General features: G+C 52.6%; 1 protein-coding gene across 2 annotated transcripts in view; it reads left to right on the top strand.

Annotated features, from left to right (window-relative positions):
• The window catches only part of NUP155 (nucleoporin 155), a 181,348-nt gene that overhangs the window by 127,034 nt on the left and 41,390 nt on the right, over positions 1–12,924 (top strand). For both annotated transcript variants that reach the window (XM_075328661.1, XM_075328657.1), the window contains exons 21-22: positions 10,011–10,114; positions 10,338–10,471. In XM_075328661.1, the coding sequence (XP_075184776.1) occupies positions 10,011–10,114; positions 10,338–10,471 (238 nt within the window). The remainder of the gene's footprint in view (positions 1–10,010; positions 10,115–10,337; positions 10,472–12,924) is intronic.

The raw sequence follows: 12,924 nt of genomic DNA, 5'->3' as shown, positions 1-12,924 counted from the left end.
GGAACCACTTGTCTTATAACTGAATGATATAGGGTTCAGCTAGCACTGATGGGCGGGGAGGCTTCACATTTCTGCACACACCCTTATTGGCGCATAGTTACTTCTTTGTTTGAGGTACTATATAAACTAGTCACATGTTGTAATAAAGCTGAAACTTTCAGTACACCACAAAGCAGTGTGCGCTGTAATGATTTCCCAAGCGCTCGTAAAACAAATCTTATTAATTTAGAGTTGAAGAGGCAAAGAAGCAGTGTATTTCGCTCACACAGTGGAGGCCAATAAACCCCAGCACATGAGCAAGCAGGTTACCTTTCTTTGTCGCTCTATTGGGAGACCCAGACAATTGGTGTATAGCTACTGCCTCCGGAGGCCACACAAAGTATTACACTTAAAAGTGTAAGGCCCCTCCCCTTCTGCCTATACACCCCCCGTGGGATCACGGGCTCCTCAGTTTTCATGCTTTGTGCGAAGGAGGTCAGACATCCACGCATAGCTCCACTGTTTAGTCAGCAGCAGCTGCTTACTATGTCGGATGGAAGAAAAGAGGGCCCATACTAGGGCCCCCAGCATGCTCCCTTCTCACCCCACTTTTGTCGGCGGTGTTTGTTAAGGTTGAGGTACCCATTGCGGGTACGGAGGCTGGAGCCCACATGCTGCTTTCCTTCCCCATCCCCTTAGGGCTCTGGGTGAAGTGGGATCTTATCGGTCTCCAGGCACTGAGGCCGTGCTCCATCCACAGCCCCTGGGAATCTGCTGGACATGGAGCTGAGTATCCTCAGGGACATGGCCCTGCTACGTTGAGGTACTCTGTGTCCCCATAAAGGGGACCGCGCACAGACACACGGCAGCACTGCTGGGTGTGTTAGTGCGCCAGGGATGGCGGCGCTGCCCGCACTGGTGCCATCGCACACTACAGCGTGCTGGGTGTGTTAGAGTATTGGGGGACTGCCGCGCTAACCGCCGCTGCCATTTTTATCTCAGGCGCGGCTGGGACTTGTGGTGCGCCGGGGACTTCCGCGCCGACCAGGGCTTATATGCCGGGCCGCGCTTATCACTCTAGTCCCCGGCTTTTGCGGCCTACTCTCACTTCGTTACCGCCCACTGGCCTGCCAGTCAGGGTAAGGGCGTGACGCTGCACAGCACGGCAGCGCTGAGAGATGGAGCATGCTTTGCATACTCCACCCCTCTCACTGTACACAGTGTGAAACCGGATTCCCGCACTTTCTGGGGCACGCCCACGGCCTCCTCCTCTACACAGGACGCCGGCAGCCATTCATGTCAGTTTTTTCTGTGACTGAGAAAAGAGACAAGTTTGGGAAGACCCTGGCAGGGATTCTGGTGGTCACACAACCGCTGTGAGCGGGCGGTAAGCAGCACCTGTGGTGCTGACCCCACTAGTGCCGAAATGCACATATAGATATATGCTTGTACGCTATACATTGCACTGTTCGGTCGCACTTTTGTATTTTGGCTATATACCCTCCTTGATTGTTCGGGGGAGATAACAGCATATCGTCTGTGAAAAACAAGGGTGCAGAAGCACAGGTTTTCTATGCAGCCTGTACAGCATGTACGGCTATACTGCCGGCAGGTTCCACGGACCCTGTGAGGTAAATCCGGAGATATGACGATAAATCATGATATTCAAGTTATGTCAGGAAGCCCTCTCCTGGTGTCACCCCCCCTTTTCCTTCACACAACTCCTTCAATCAGAAAATTTACCACAGGGATAAACGGTTTGTTTAGCAGATAGGTGTCAAAGGAACTGGTCTGTGTTCCACTTACACCTCCATGGCCATCTCCTGTGATATGGAGATTAGATGATGTGGGAACAATGGACACAGGATGACTCCCTGCCGTGACCCTGTGGTAGGGGCTGCTATCTAATTAGCAAGCTTGGAAGTATCCAGACAGAACGACTCCAGTAAAATATGGTTCATATCTCGCAAGCCATATTTCCGATAAATATGGCAACCATAAAAATGGTGTCTCTGCATGCGGACGATGCTGGCACACCTTTTTTATGGGAGTAGGACATTGGGAAGTACCCCAGGCGTGATATCAGCCAATGGGGAACTAGTAGACAAGTCATGAGTCCTCTCGTTCTGTAGCTAAATTCATAACTGTCACAATGAGAGCGTTGGCGTCTGCCTACGACGCTCCCAGGCAAAGTTATGGCCCATATTCCATGTTGTGGATATTGTCCATAACTCCAGCCAGGGGTGGAGCAGTGCTCCCTCTGAGGTCACTAAGGTAGGAGGGGACCTGGATTTGCCCAGGTTGATAACCCTACTTCGGCCATTTTCCAGTGTTCTTTCGCTGGGGGTCACGTGTAGGAAACATCTGTGGGAAGGATCCTAGAAACCTGGTTCACGGCGCCCCCCTGTGGCCAGACGCACAAGGTAACTGCTGGAACTGTGTATGCCTGTTTGTAACCCATGCTTTGATTGTAACTGTACTCTGACCTATGTATATCCTGTAGATCCCCTATTGTATATATTGTAGTTTCTAGTGTGCTTTAGGCTGATTAAATTATATAATTAATCTTGGGCTGTTCTGTTATCTCGATCTTGAATCCCACGTCTGTGTGTTCGGCTAATAGTTACCGTGAAGCGGTTGGTGGCAGCGAGTTTGTGCCAAGGATTATTGTGGGGAGGCCAGTGAGATTCGGGGAGATTTTATATATTCCGCCCGCGGAGGTCGGGGGAATATATACCCTACTCTCACCGGGGACCCTTCAATAATCGGCATAAGTAGTATAGCGGCCTCCTTGCTTATTGTCGGGCAATTCCATAATTGGCCTGACTATAAGAGGGGCGCTAGAGAGCGCATCACGTGCTCTGTCTGTCGGTCGGGAGGTATAAAGGAGGGGTGACCCCCACTTGTTACCCTCCGATTGTGACGTACTGGTAGCCAGCGCGGGGGATTTCTGAGTGACCCCCCCCGGTGGTTCGTGACAGACCCCAATTGTATGCAATGCACGGCCCTTGTGGAACTTACTCAGCCGGAGTCTCTGCTAATGGTCCAGGTGATGGGGACGGAGTTTGCAGTATTTACTTCAGACTTTCTGAGACTATGGCTAAGATACTAGAAGCCTTGCAGTCCAGACCGGTCCCTCAGACCATGGGCTCTGTTGATTCATTGCCCCTGGTCCCCCCCCCCCCCCCCCAGTTGGTACAACAAGGTGCTCCTGGAGTGTCTCAGGGATCCCAGGGTGAGGGGTCTGACTCGGACCGCAGTCCCAGACCCCCTAAGCGACCTCGCTGGGAGCATCCCTCGACGTCACCGCATCATTCAGGGTCTCAGCATGGGGACTCTCTCTATGATAAGGCGGAGGTATCTGATCAGGATTCTGATCCTGAGAACGTTCTCTACCTGGATACACCTGATTGTGACACCGTAGTGAACGATCTTACGGCGTCCATCAATCATATGTTGGTTATTTCTCCCTCAGCTCCTACGCCTGAGGAGTCAGCTTCTCAGCAGGAGAAGTTCCGTTTCAGGTTCCCCAAGCGTACATTGAGTACGCTTTCTGGATCACTCTGACTTCAGGGAGGCAGTCCAGAACCACCAGGCTTGTCCAGATATCGTTTTTTCCAAACGCCTTAAGGATACACGTTATCTCTTCCCTTTTGACGTTGTCAAGGGCTGGGTTCAGTGTTCCAATGTGGACCTCCTATCTCCAGCGGCTAAATCCTTAGTTGCAGTGGAAGATATGGCTTCACTCAAAGATGCCACTGACAGACAGATGGAGCTCTGGTTGAAATCCATCTATGAAGCTATTGCCGTGTCTTTGCTCCAGCTTTCGCAGCCGTCTGGGCGCTCCAAGCGGTCTCAGCGGCTCAAGCGCAAATTGAGGCAGTCACACGTATGTCTGCGTCGCAGGCTGCGTCTTTAACATCTCAAACGTCAGCGTTTGCGTCATACGCCATTAATGCTGTCCTGGACTCGGCGAGCTGGAAGGCGGTTGCGTCCGACAATTCAGTGGTAATACGCAGAGCCTTGTGGTTGCGGGAATGGAAGGCAGATTCTGCTTCCAAAAAGTGCCTAACCAGTTTGCCATTCTCTGGCGACCGCTTGTTTGGTGAGCGACTGGATGAAATCATCAAACAATCCAAGGGAAAGGATACATCCTTTCCTCAGGCTAAACCGATCATACCCCAACAGAGGAGGGGACAGTCGAGGTTTCGGTCCTTGCGGGGCGCAGGCAGGTCCAATTCTCCTCGTCCAAAAGGCCTCAGAAGGATCAGAGGAACTCCGACGCGTGGCGGTCTAAATCACGCCTAAAAAGACCGCCGGAGGCGCCGCTACCAAGGCGGCTTCCTCATGACTTACGGCCTCCTCACACCGCATCCTCGGTCGGTGGCAGGCTCTCCCGCTTTTGCGACACCTGGCTGCCACAAGTAAAAGACCGTTGTGTGAGAGACATTTTCTCACGGTTACAGAATAGAGTTCAGCTCTCGTCCTCCGACTCGATTCTTCAGAACATCTCCGCCTCCCGAGCGAGCCAAGGCTCTGCTGCAGGCGGTGGGCATTCTGAAGGCAGAAGGAGTGGTGGTCCCGGTTCCTCTTCAGCAACAGGGTCACGGTTTCTACTCCAACCTGTTTGTGGTTCCAAAGAAGGACGGGTCCTTCTGTCCTGTTTTGGACCTAAAACTGTTCAACAAACACGTATGGACCAGGCGGTTCCGGATGGAATCCCTCCGCTCCGTCATCGCCTCAATGTCCCAAGGAGATTTCCTAGCATCGATCGATATCAGGATGCTTATCTCCACGTACCAATTGCTCCAGAGCATCAGCGCTTCTTGCGCTTCGCCATAGGAGACGAACACCTTCAGTTCGCGGCACTGCCGTTTGGCCTGGCGACAGCCCCAAGGGTTTTCACCAAGGTCATGGCTACAGTAGTTGCGGTCCTCCACTCTCAGGGTCACTCAGTGATACCCTACTTAGACGATCTGCTGGTCAAGGCACCCTCTCAAGAGGCATGCCAACAAAGCCTCAACGTTACTCTGGAGATTCTCCAGAGTTTCGGGTGGATCATCAATTTTCCAAAGTCAAATCTGACACCGGTCCAATCGCTGACATATCTTGGCATGGAGTTTCTTACTCTTCCAGCGATAGTGAAGCTTCCGCTGGACAAACAGCGGTCACTACAGACAGGGGTACAATCACTCCTTCAAGGTCGGTCACACCCCTTGAGGCGCCTCATGCACTTCCTGGGGAAGATGGTGGCAGCAATGGAAGCAGTCCCTTTCGCGCAGTTTCACCTTCGTCCTCTTCAATGGGACATCCTACGCAAGTGGGACAGGATGCCGACGTCCATAGACAGGAACGTCTCCCTCTCTCAAGCAACCAAAGCTTCCCTTCGGTGGTGGCTTCTTCCCACCTCATTATCGAAAGGGAAATCTTGCCTAACCCCATCCTGGGCGGTGGTCACGACGGACGCGAGTCTGTCAGGGTGGGGAGCGATCTTTCTCCACCACAGGGCTCAGGGTACGTGGACTCAGCAAGAGTCCTCACTTCAGATCAATGTTCTGGAGATCAGGGCAGTGTATCTTGCCCTAAAAGCGTTCCAACAGTGGCTGGAAGGCAGGCAGATCCGAATTCAGTCGGACAACTCCACAGCGGTGGCTTACATCAACCACCAAGGTGGGACACGCAGTCGGCAAGCCTTCCAGGAAGTCCGGCGGATTCTGCTGTGGGTGGAAGCCACAGCACCCACCATATCCGCAGTTCACATCCCGAGCGTAGAAAACTGGGAAGCAGACTTTCTCAGTCGCCAGGGCATGGATGCAGGGGAATGGTCCCTTCACCCGGACGTGTTTCAGGAGATCTGTTGCCGCTGGGGGATGCCGGACGTCGACCTAATGGCGTCTCAGCACAACAACAAGGTCCCGGCATTCATGGCGCAGTCTCACGATCACAGAGCTCTGGCGGCAGACGACTTCGTTCAGGATTGGTCGCAGTTTCAACTCCCTTATGCGTTCCCACCTCTGGCACTGTTGCCCAGAGTGTTACGCAAGATCAGGTCCGACTGCCGCCGCGCCATCCTCGTCGTTCCAAAATGGCCAACGAGGTCGTGGTACCCGGATCTGTGGCATCTCACGGTAGGCCAACCGGGGGAACTATCAGACCGACCAGACTTGCTGTCTCAAGGGTCGTTTTTTCCTTCTGAATTCTGCGACCCTCAACCTGATGGAGTGGCCATTGAGTCCTGGATCCTAGCATCTGCAGGGTTATCTCAAGGGGTCATTACCACTATGAGACAGGCCAGAAAACACACATCTGCCAAGATCTACCACAGAACGTGGAAGATATTCTTATCTTGGTCCTCTGCTCAGGGAGTTTCTCCCTGGCCAATTGCCTTGCCTACTTTCTTTCCTTCCTGCAATTCGGTTGGAAAAAGGTTTGTCGCTCGGTTCCCTTAACGGACAAATCTCAGCGCTCTCTGTATTTTTTTCAGAAGCGCCTAGCAAGACTACCTCAGGTACACACGTTCCTGCAGGGGGTTTGCCGCTTAGTCCTTCCTTACAAACGACTGTTAGAACCCTTTGATTTGAACAGGGTGCTGATGGTTCTGCAGAAACCACCATTCGAGCCTATGAGGGATTTTTCTCTCTCACGCCTTTCGCAGAAAGTGGTTTTCCTAGGGGCAGTCACTTCACTTCGAAGAGTGTCTATCGGGGCAGCATTGTCGTGCAAAGTCCCCTTCCTGGTGTCTCACCAGGTCAAGGGGTTCTGCGTCCGGTTCCGGAATTTCTCCCTAAGGTGGAATCCCCCCTTTCATCTCAATCAGGGTATCCGTACCCTCTGTTTGTCTTCATCCAGTTCACCAATGTGAAAAGGATTTGCACTTGATTAGATCTGGTGAGAGCACTCAGACTCTTCATCGATCGTACGGCGTCCCTGCGCCGCTCGGAAGCACTCTTGTCCTTGTCACTAGCCAGCGTAAAGGGTTACAGGCTTCCAAATCAAGACTGGCTCGGTGGTTCAAGGAACCAATTCTCTAGCTTATCGTTCTGCTGGGCTTACGGTTCCCTCAGGGCTGAAGGTCCATTCTACCAGAGCGGTGGATGCGTCCTGGGCTTGAGGCACCAGGCTACGGCTCAGCTTGTGTGTCAGGCGGCTACCTGGTCCAGCCTCCACACTTTCACGAAACACTGTCAGGTGCATACCTATGCTTCGGCGGATGCCAGCCTAGGCAGACGAGTCTTTCAGGCGGCGGTTGCCCACCTGTAGAAAGGGGCCGTTTTACGGCTCTATTACGAGGTATTATTTTACCCACCCAGGGATTGCTTTTGGACATCCCAATTGTCTGGGTCTCCCAATAGAGCGACAAAGAAGAAGGGAATTTTGTTTACTTACCGTAAATTCCTTTTCTTCTAGCTCTAATTGGGAGACCCAGCACCCGCCCCTGTTTTTTTGTATACACATGTTGTTCATGTTGAATGGTTTCAGTTCTCCGATATTCCTTCGGATTGAATTTGCTTAAACCAGTTTATTGGCTTTCCTCCTTCTTGCTTTTGCACTAAAACTGAGGAGCCCGTGATCCCACGGGGGGTGTATAGGCAGAAGGGGAGGGGCCTTACACTTTTAAGTGTAATACTTTGTGTGGCCTCCGGAGGCAGTAGCTATACACCAATTGTCTGGGTCTCCCAATTAGAGCTAGAAGAAAAGGAATTTACGGTAAGTAAACAAAATTCCCTTCTTTCCTCTGTATTCACAATTTGGCTCCATTTAGGCATCATAGAGATTAGGTGTCCAACATTCGCTCAAAAGAATTTTGTAAGCTAATCTGTGCTGTATTGTCATCTTAAACACCTCTATTTTTTTTTTGTTTGTTTTTTTAACTTTTGTTCCTGTTTAATTATCCCTTTGTTCTCTGCACACTTTGTTTACATTCAGCTCAACCTAACATGACATCTTCCTGTGCTAAACCTCACAGTCAGAGCTGGCCCCGCCCTCTGCACACTCATTGGCTGTCAGTATTCTGCCCAGCACTGACCTCTCATCACTCCAACATTGGACATAACAGCCCCACATAGGGCACTGCGGACCCCACCACAGAGGGCACTGCGGACCCCACCACAGAGGGCACTGCGGACCCCACCGCAGAGGGCACTGCGGACCCCACCGCAGAGGGCACTGCGGACCCCACCGCATAGGGCACTGCGGACCCCACCGCATAGGGCACTGCGGACCCCACCGCATAGGGCACTGCGGACCCCACCGCATAGGGCACTGCGGACCCCACCGCATAGGGCACTGCGGACCCCACCGCATAGGGCACTGCGGACCCCACCGCATAGGGCACTGCGGACCCCACCGCATAGGGCACTGCGGACCCCACCGCATAGGGCACTGCGGACCCCACCGCATAGGGCACTGCGGACCCCACCGCATAGGGCACTGCGGCCCCCACCGCATAGGGCACTGCGGCCCCCACCGCATAGGGCACTGCGGCCCCCACCGCATAGGGCTCTGCGGCCCCCACCGCATAGGGCTCTGCGGCCCCCACCGCATAGGGCTCTGCGGCCCCCACCGCATAGGGCTCTGCGGCCCCCACCGCATAGGGCTCTGCGGCCCCCACCGCATAGGGCTCTGCGGCCCCCACCGCATAGGGCTCTGCGGCCCCCACCGCATAGGGCTCTGCGGCCCCCACCGCATAGGGCTCTGCGGCCCCCACCGCATAGGGCTCTGCGGCCCCCACCGCACGGCGCTCTGCGGCCCCCACCGCACGGCGCTCTGCGGCCCCCACCGCACGGCGCTCTGCGGCCCCCACCGCACGGCGCTCTGCGGCCCCCACCGCACGGCGCTCTGCGGCCCCCACCGCACGGCGCTCTGCGGCCCCCACCGCACGGCGCTCTGCGGCCCCTCCGCACGGCGCTCTGCCGCCCTTCCGCACGGCGCTCTGCCGCCCCTCCCCATGACGCTCTGCAGCCCCTCCACACGACGCTCTGCAGCCCCCCTACCCCACACCGTTTAGGGAATATATACTGACCTTTCCTCGGTCCCCGCCGCTCCTGCACGTTCACCCGCTGTCTGCTCTGGACATATCATCACAGTAGTGACGTCACCGCTGCACTGAAGTGTCAGAGCAGACAGCGGGACAGTGATGAGAAGCAGCGCTCCCTCTCATCTCTGCTGTGAAGTGTTTTGGCATCTGTGATGCCGATACATTTGAAGTGCGATCCTGAGCAGGGGACCCGGTGCTGGCGGTGATACCAGGGGCAGCCGCTGCCAGTCCCCTCCCCCAGCTCACGGGCCCCACGGCAGTGGCGTGGGAGAGTAGGAATGTGGAGAGGGTTCGGGGGAATGTGTGGGAGAGTGCAGGGAAAGGGGTCGGGGACTCCGGCGCCATGTACCCACCCAACAGGCCGGCTACATGACTTCGGCTGTGATGCCCGTCTACAAGGCGAGCATAAGCTCCTGCCCCTGTCGACATGACATCACAGGAAGCAGCAAAATCACGCCTGGAGCGGTCACCACTCTGAGCCGGGGGAGAGGGGCTGACAGCAGGGCAGGTAGGTAGTCAATATCTACTTACCTGCCCCAATGTAGCCCAATAGTGCAATAAACAAAACTTAGCAAAATAAGCCGGATAACCCCTTTAAAGGGGTTGTCTGATCTGCGCTGCTCTCCGGCTTCATGCTTGCCGGGGGACGGTGCTCTCTTAATGATGGCTGAGCCGCTGGTCCAAACTGGGCGCTCTCTCATGCCGCAAGCAAAGGAAACGTTACCTCTGCAGCATCGGAGAAGCACCGGCACAATGAAGCTGGTCAGACCTCCTTGCCAAGGAGACCGGCCACCGCTGACAGACTGCAGAGGTGGCCAGTAACCTAGGCCAGAGGCAGCAAGCTGTGGAAATAAATGTTTTTACAAGCACTTTGCAATTTTAAAAATTGATGTTGAAGAACTAATTCACATCAGCAAGGGCTGATCCTACGGAGGGGGAAGGGGAGTGTCGTGACTTTGACTTCCTTCACTCCTTATAGTCTATTTGTGTGCAGTTTTGGAACGCCGGTCAATATTCAGCAGCGTTTAGGTGCCATGGGCCGTCACGACGTGGGAAGTTCTCAGCAAGTCCAGCAAGAACTGCAGAGGAAGTTTTACAGTAAGTCCAAACCCGGGAGAAATGGCTGCGCAGGGGATTATACACCATAACAGATGCGGACTCCATCTGCACAATGTAACCAGGGCTATGGAGTCAGAATTGGGGAAATTGAGGGGTCGGAGATTTGGCTTACCAATTCCACAGCCCTGGATGTAACCCTTACAGATGAGACACTGTCTAATAGTTGATCTTCTGTTCTGATCTTCTTGCTTTTCTTCTTCAGCCGAAGCCCAGCTCATAGAGAAGACGTCTCTCCAGGGGATCCACATCTTGGTCAGAAAGACGTGTCAAGCCTTGGCTCTGTGGAAACTGCTCTGTGAGCACCAGTTACACCACATCGTGTCCGACCTGCAGAAGGTTTGTTCTACCTGCGTAAAGCATAGATCTATTTTCTGAATTTTTGCTAGCACACCGCTAATATGCAAACTCCATAAAGAATGGATGCTGGGAACCATCAGTGCAACGTTTAAAAGGTTTCAGATTGCATGCATGCCCATTTTGGCACCCATCACTCACTTCCCTGCGGCACAATCATGGGGTGCTGATGGGTTATTGTAGCATTGCAAGGAGCTTTTCAAAAGCACAATGCTATTTTGGTGCTTGTCATGCTAGGTACGGGGAAGTACCAAGCGAATTAGGGAAGGGAAATCCTGTTGTTGGGGGAGACCTCAAGGGGTCTCTCAGGGTCTCGGAGGAGGATTCCAGATCAGAATTGCGCAGATGTATATGAATTAGGAAAATGACCAGACAGTGACGTATCTCTATTTGGGAGAAGCACAGTAGAGGTCTTCTAACCCTTGTATTCAAAGCATAGCATTCTTATACAGCTTTTCTGCATTGTCTTAACCAACCAATTAGCTTGGGTCTAGCGCATTCCCTTATTTGGACAGTCTTTCCTGTACAGCAACATTCCTTAGTAAAGCATTCAGGTGTGTCTGGGCATAGACGAGAGTCTATGGATAGAACAATGCCAGTTACTTATTCATAAAACTACAGATGAGCATCTCTTCTATTCAAGAATGTCAGTTACTTTTTCATGAAACTACAAACTTATTCTACTTAGCCCTAAGCATAATTTGTTTCAGTTATTCATTCCATTAATATTTCAATTAGGTATATGTGGAGAAGCAATACATACAGCATTCAAAGGACAGATTATCTTATTATATTACACTGGACTAATGATTCATTGCCTAGGCCATCACACTGTATCTAGGGAAGGGGGAGATGGTGACCCTTGACCAATTTTACCGCTGGTCCCTAGGGTCCGTCACCACCCTGATAGGTTCTGCACCTATGCGCCAAGCTGAATACCTGACCCTAGGTATCCCTAGTGCTGGGGCCTAAATAGGGATCGGGTGGGATAAGCTCTTTCTCTCAACACCATTAAACAACTATAGAAGACACAAGGGGGGACACACAGGGGAAAAAGCATGAAGTACTTATGTACAGGTGACACTGGTAGATGTTCAGCAACGTTTTCAGCAATGATACCACAGAGGAGTACGAGCCACCTGCTTGCAACCAAAGTTTGAATAAACTGCAGAAAATCACCAGCACCAGTCCAAGGAAGGAAGGGACAATATACGCACCAAGAGAATACTGATGATCAGCAGCTAGGTGGAAGGCGAGCTCCTGCTGGGTCCTAAAGGGGAAGAGATGAAAATCCAGCAGGAAAGCTGGATACTGATATTGGAAAGTAAGGGAGCATTCTGCGCAGCCTAACGCTGTGACCTTCTATGGCCAGAAACCACATGACCGTCTGACACCCGTTGACAATGCTCCTGTGATGTCCAGCCTGTGGGTGGGCTTCATAGAAGATCGATAATTTCCCTATGGAAGCAATTCATTACATAAGTGATCAAATAATCACAAATCCCCTAAAGGGTACTTAAAAAAAAAAAAAAAGAAGAAGATATAAAACATAAACATCTGAAGCGCCCCCTTTTATTAATCCAAAAAAAGAGAATTTTGTTTACTTATCGTAAATTCTTTTTCTTATAGTTCTGTATTGGGAGACCCAGACATTGGGTGTATAGCTTCTGCCTCCGGAGGACACACAAAGTACTACACTAAAAAGTGTAGCTCCTCCCTCTGAGCATATACACCCCCTGGATAACCAGATCTAGCCAGTTTAGTGCAAAAGCTGAAGGAGAATAGCCACCCACAAGTAAAGACAGAGGAACAACCGGAGCCTCTGTCTACAACAACAGCCGGTGATAACACGCGGAACAAGAAACTGCCAACAGGCAACAGGGAGGGTGCTGGGTCTCCCAATACGGAACTATAAGAAAAAGAATTTACGGTAAGTAAACAAAATTCTCTTTTCTTTGTCGCTCCATTGGGAGACCCAGACAATTGGGTGTATAGCTTCTGCCTCCGGAGGCCACACAAAGTATTACACTCAAACGTGTAACCCCTCCCCTCTGCCTATACACCCTCCCGTGCCTCACGGGCTCCTCAGTTTTATGCTTTGTGTGGAAGGAGGCACACATCCACTCATGCATTCCCATTTTAGTCAGCAGCAGCTGCTGATGTTATCGGTTGGAAGAAAAGAGGGCTCCCACGGGGCCCCCGGCATGCTCCCTTCTCACCCCACTACGTCGGCGGTGCTGTTAAGGTTGAGGTACCCATTGCGGGTACAGAGGCTGGAGCCACATGTCGTATTTCCTTCACCATCCCTTGGGGGCTCTGGGAGAAGTGGGATCCTGAGCGGTCATCCAGGTACTGGGACCGTGCTCCCTCCGCAGCCCCAGTGTGGAATCTGCCGGACCGGAGTATTTTCTTTATCAGGGACCGGGCCCTGCATC

This window comes from Anomaloglossus baeobatrachus, chromosome 1, assembly GCF_048569485.1.
Source record: "Anomaloglossus baeobatrachus isolate aAnoBae1 chromosome 1, aAnoBae1.hap1, whole genome shotgun sequence".
Classification (NCBI taxonomy): Eukaryota; Metazoa; Chordata; class Amphibia; order Anura; family Aromobatidae; genus Anomaloglossus; species Anomaloglossus baeobatrachus.
Note: the sequence above shows the minus strand (reverse complement) of the source record. Positions and strands in the feature narration are given on the sequence as shown.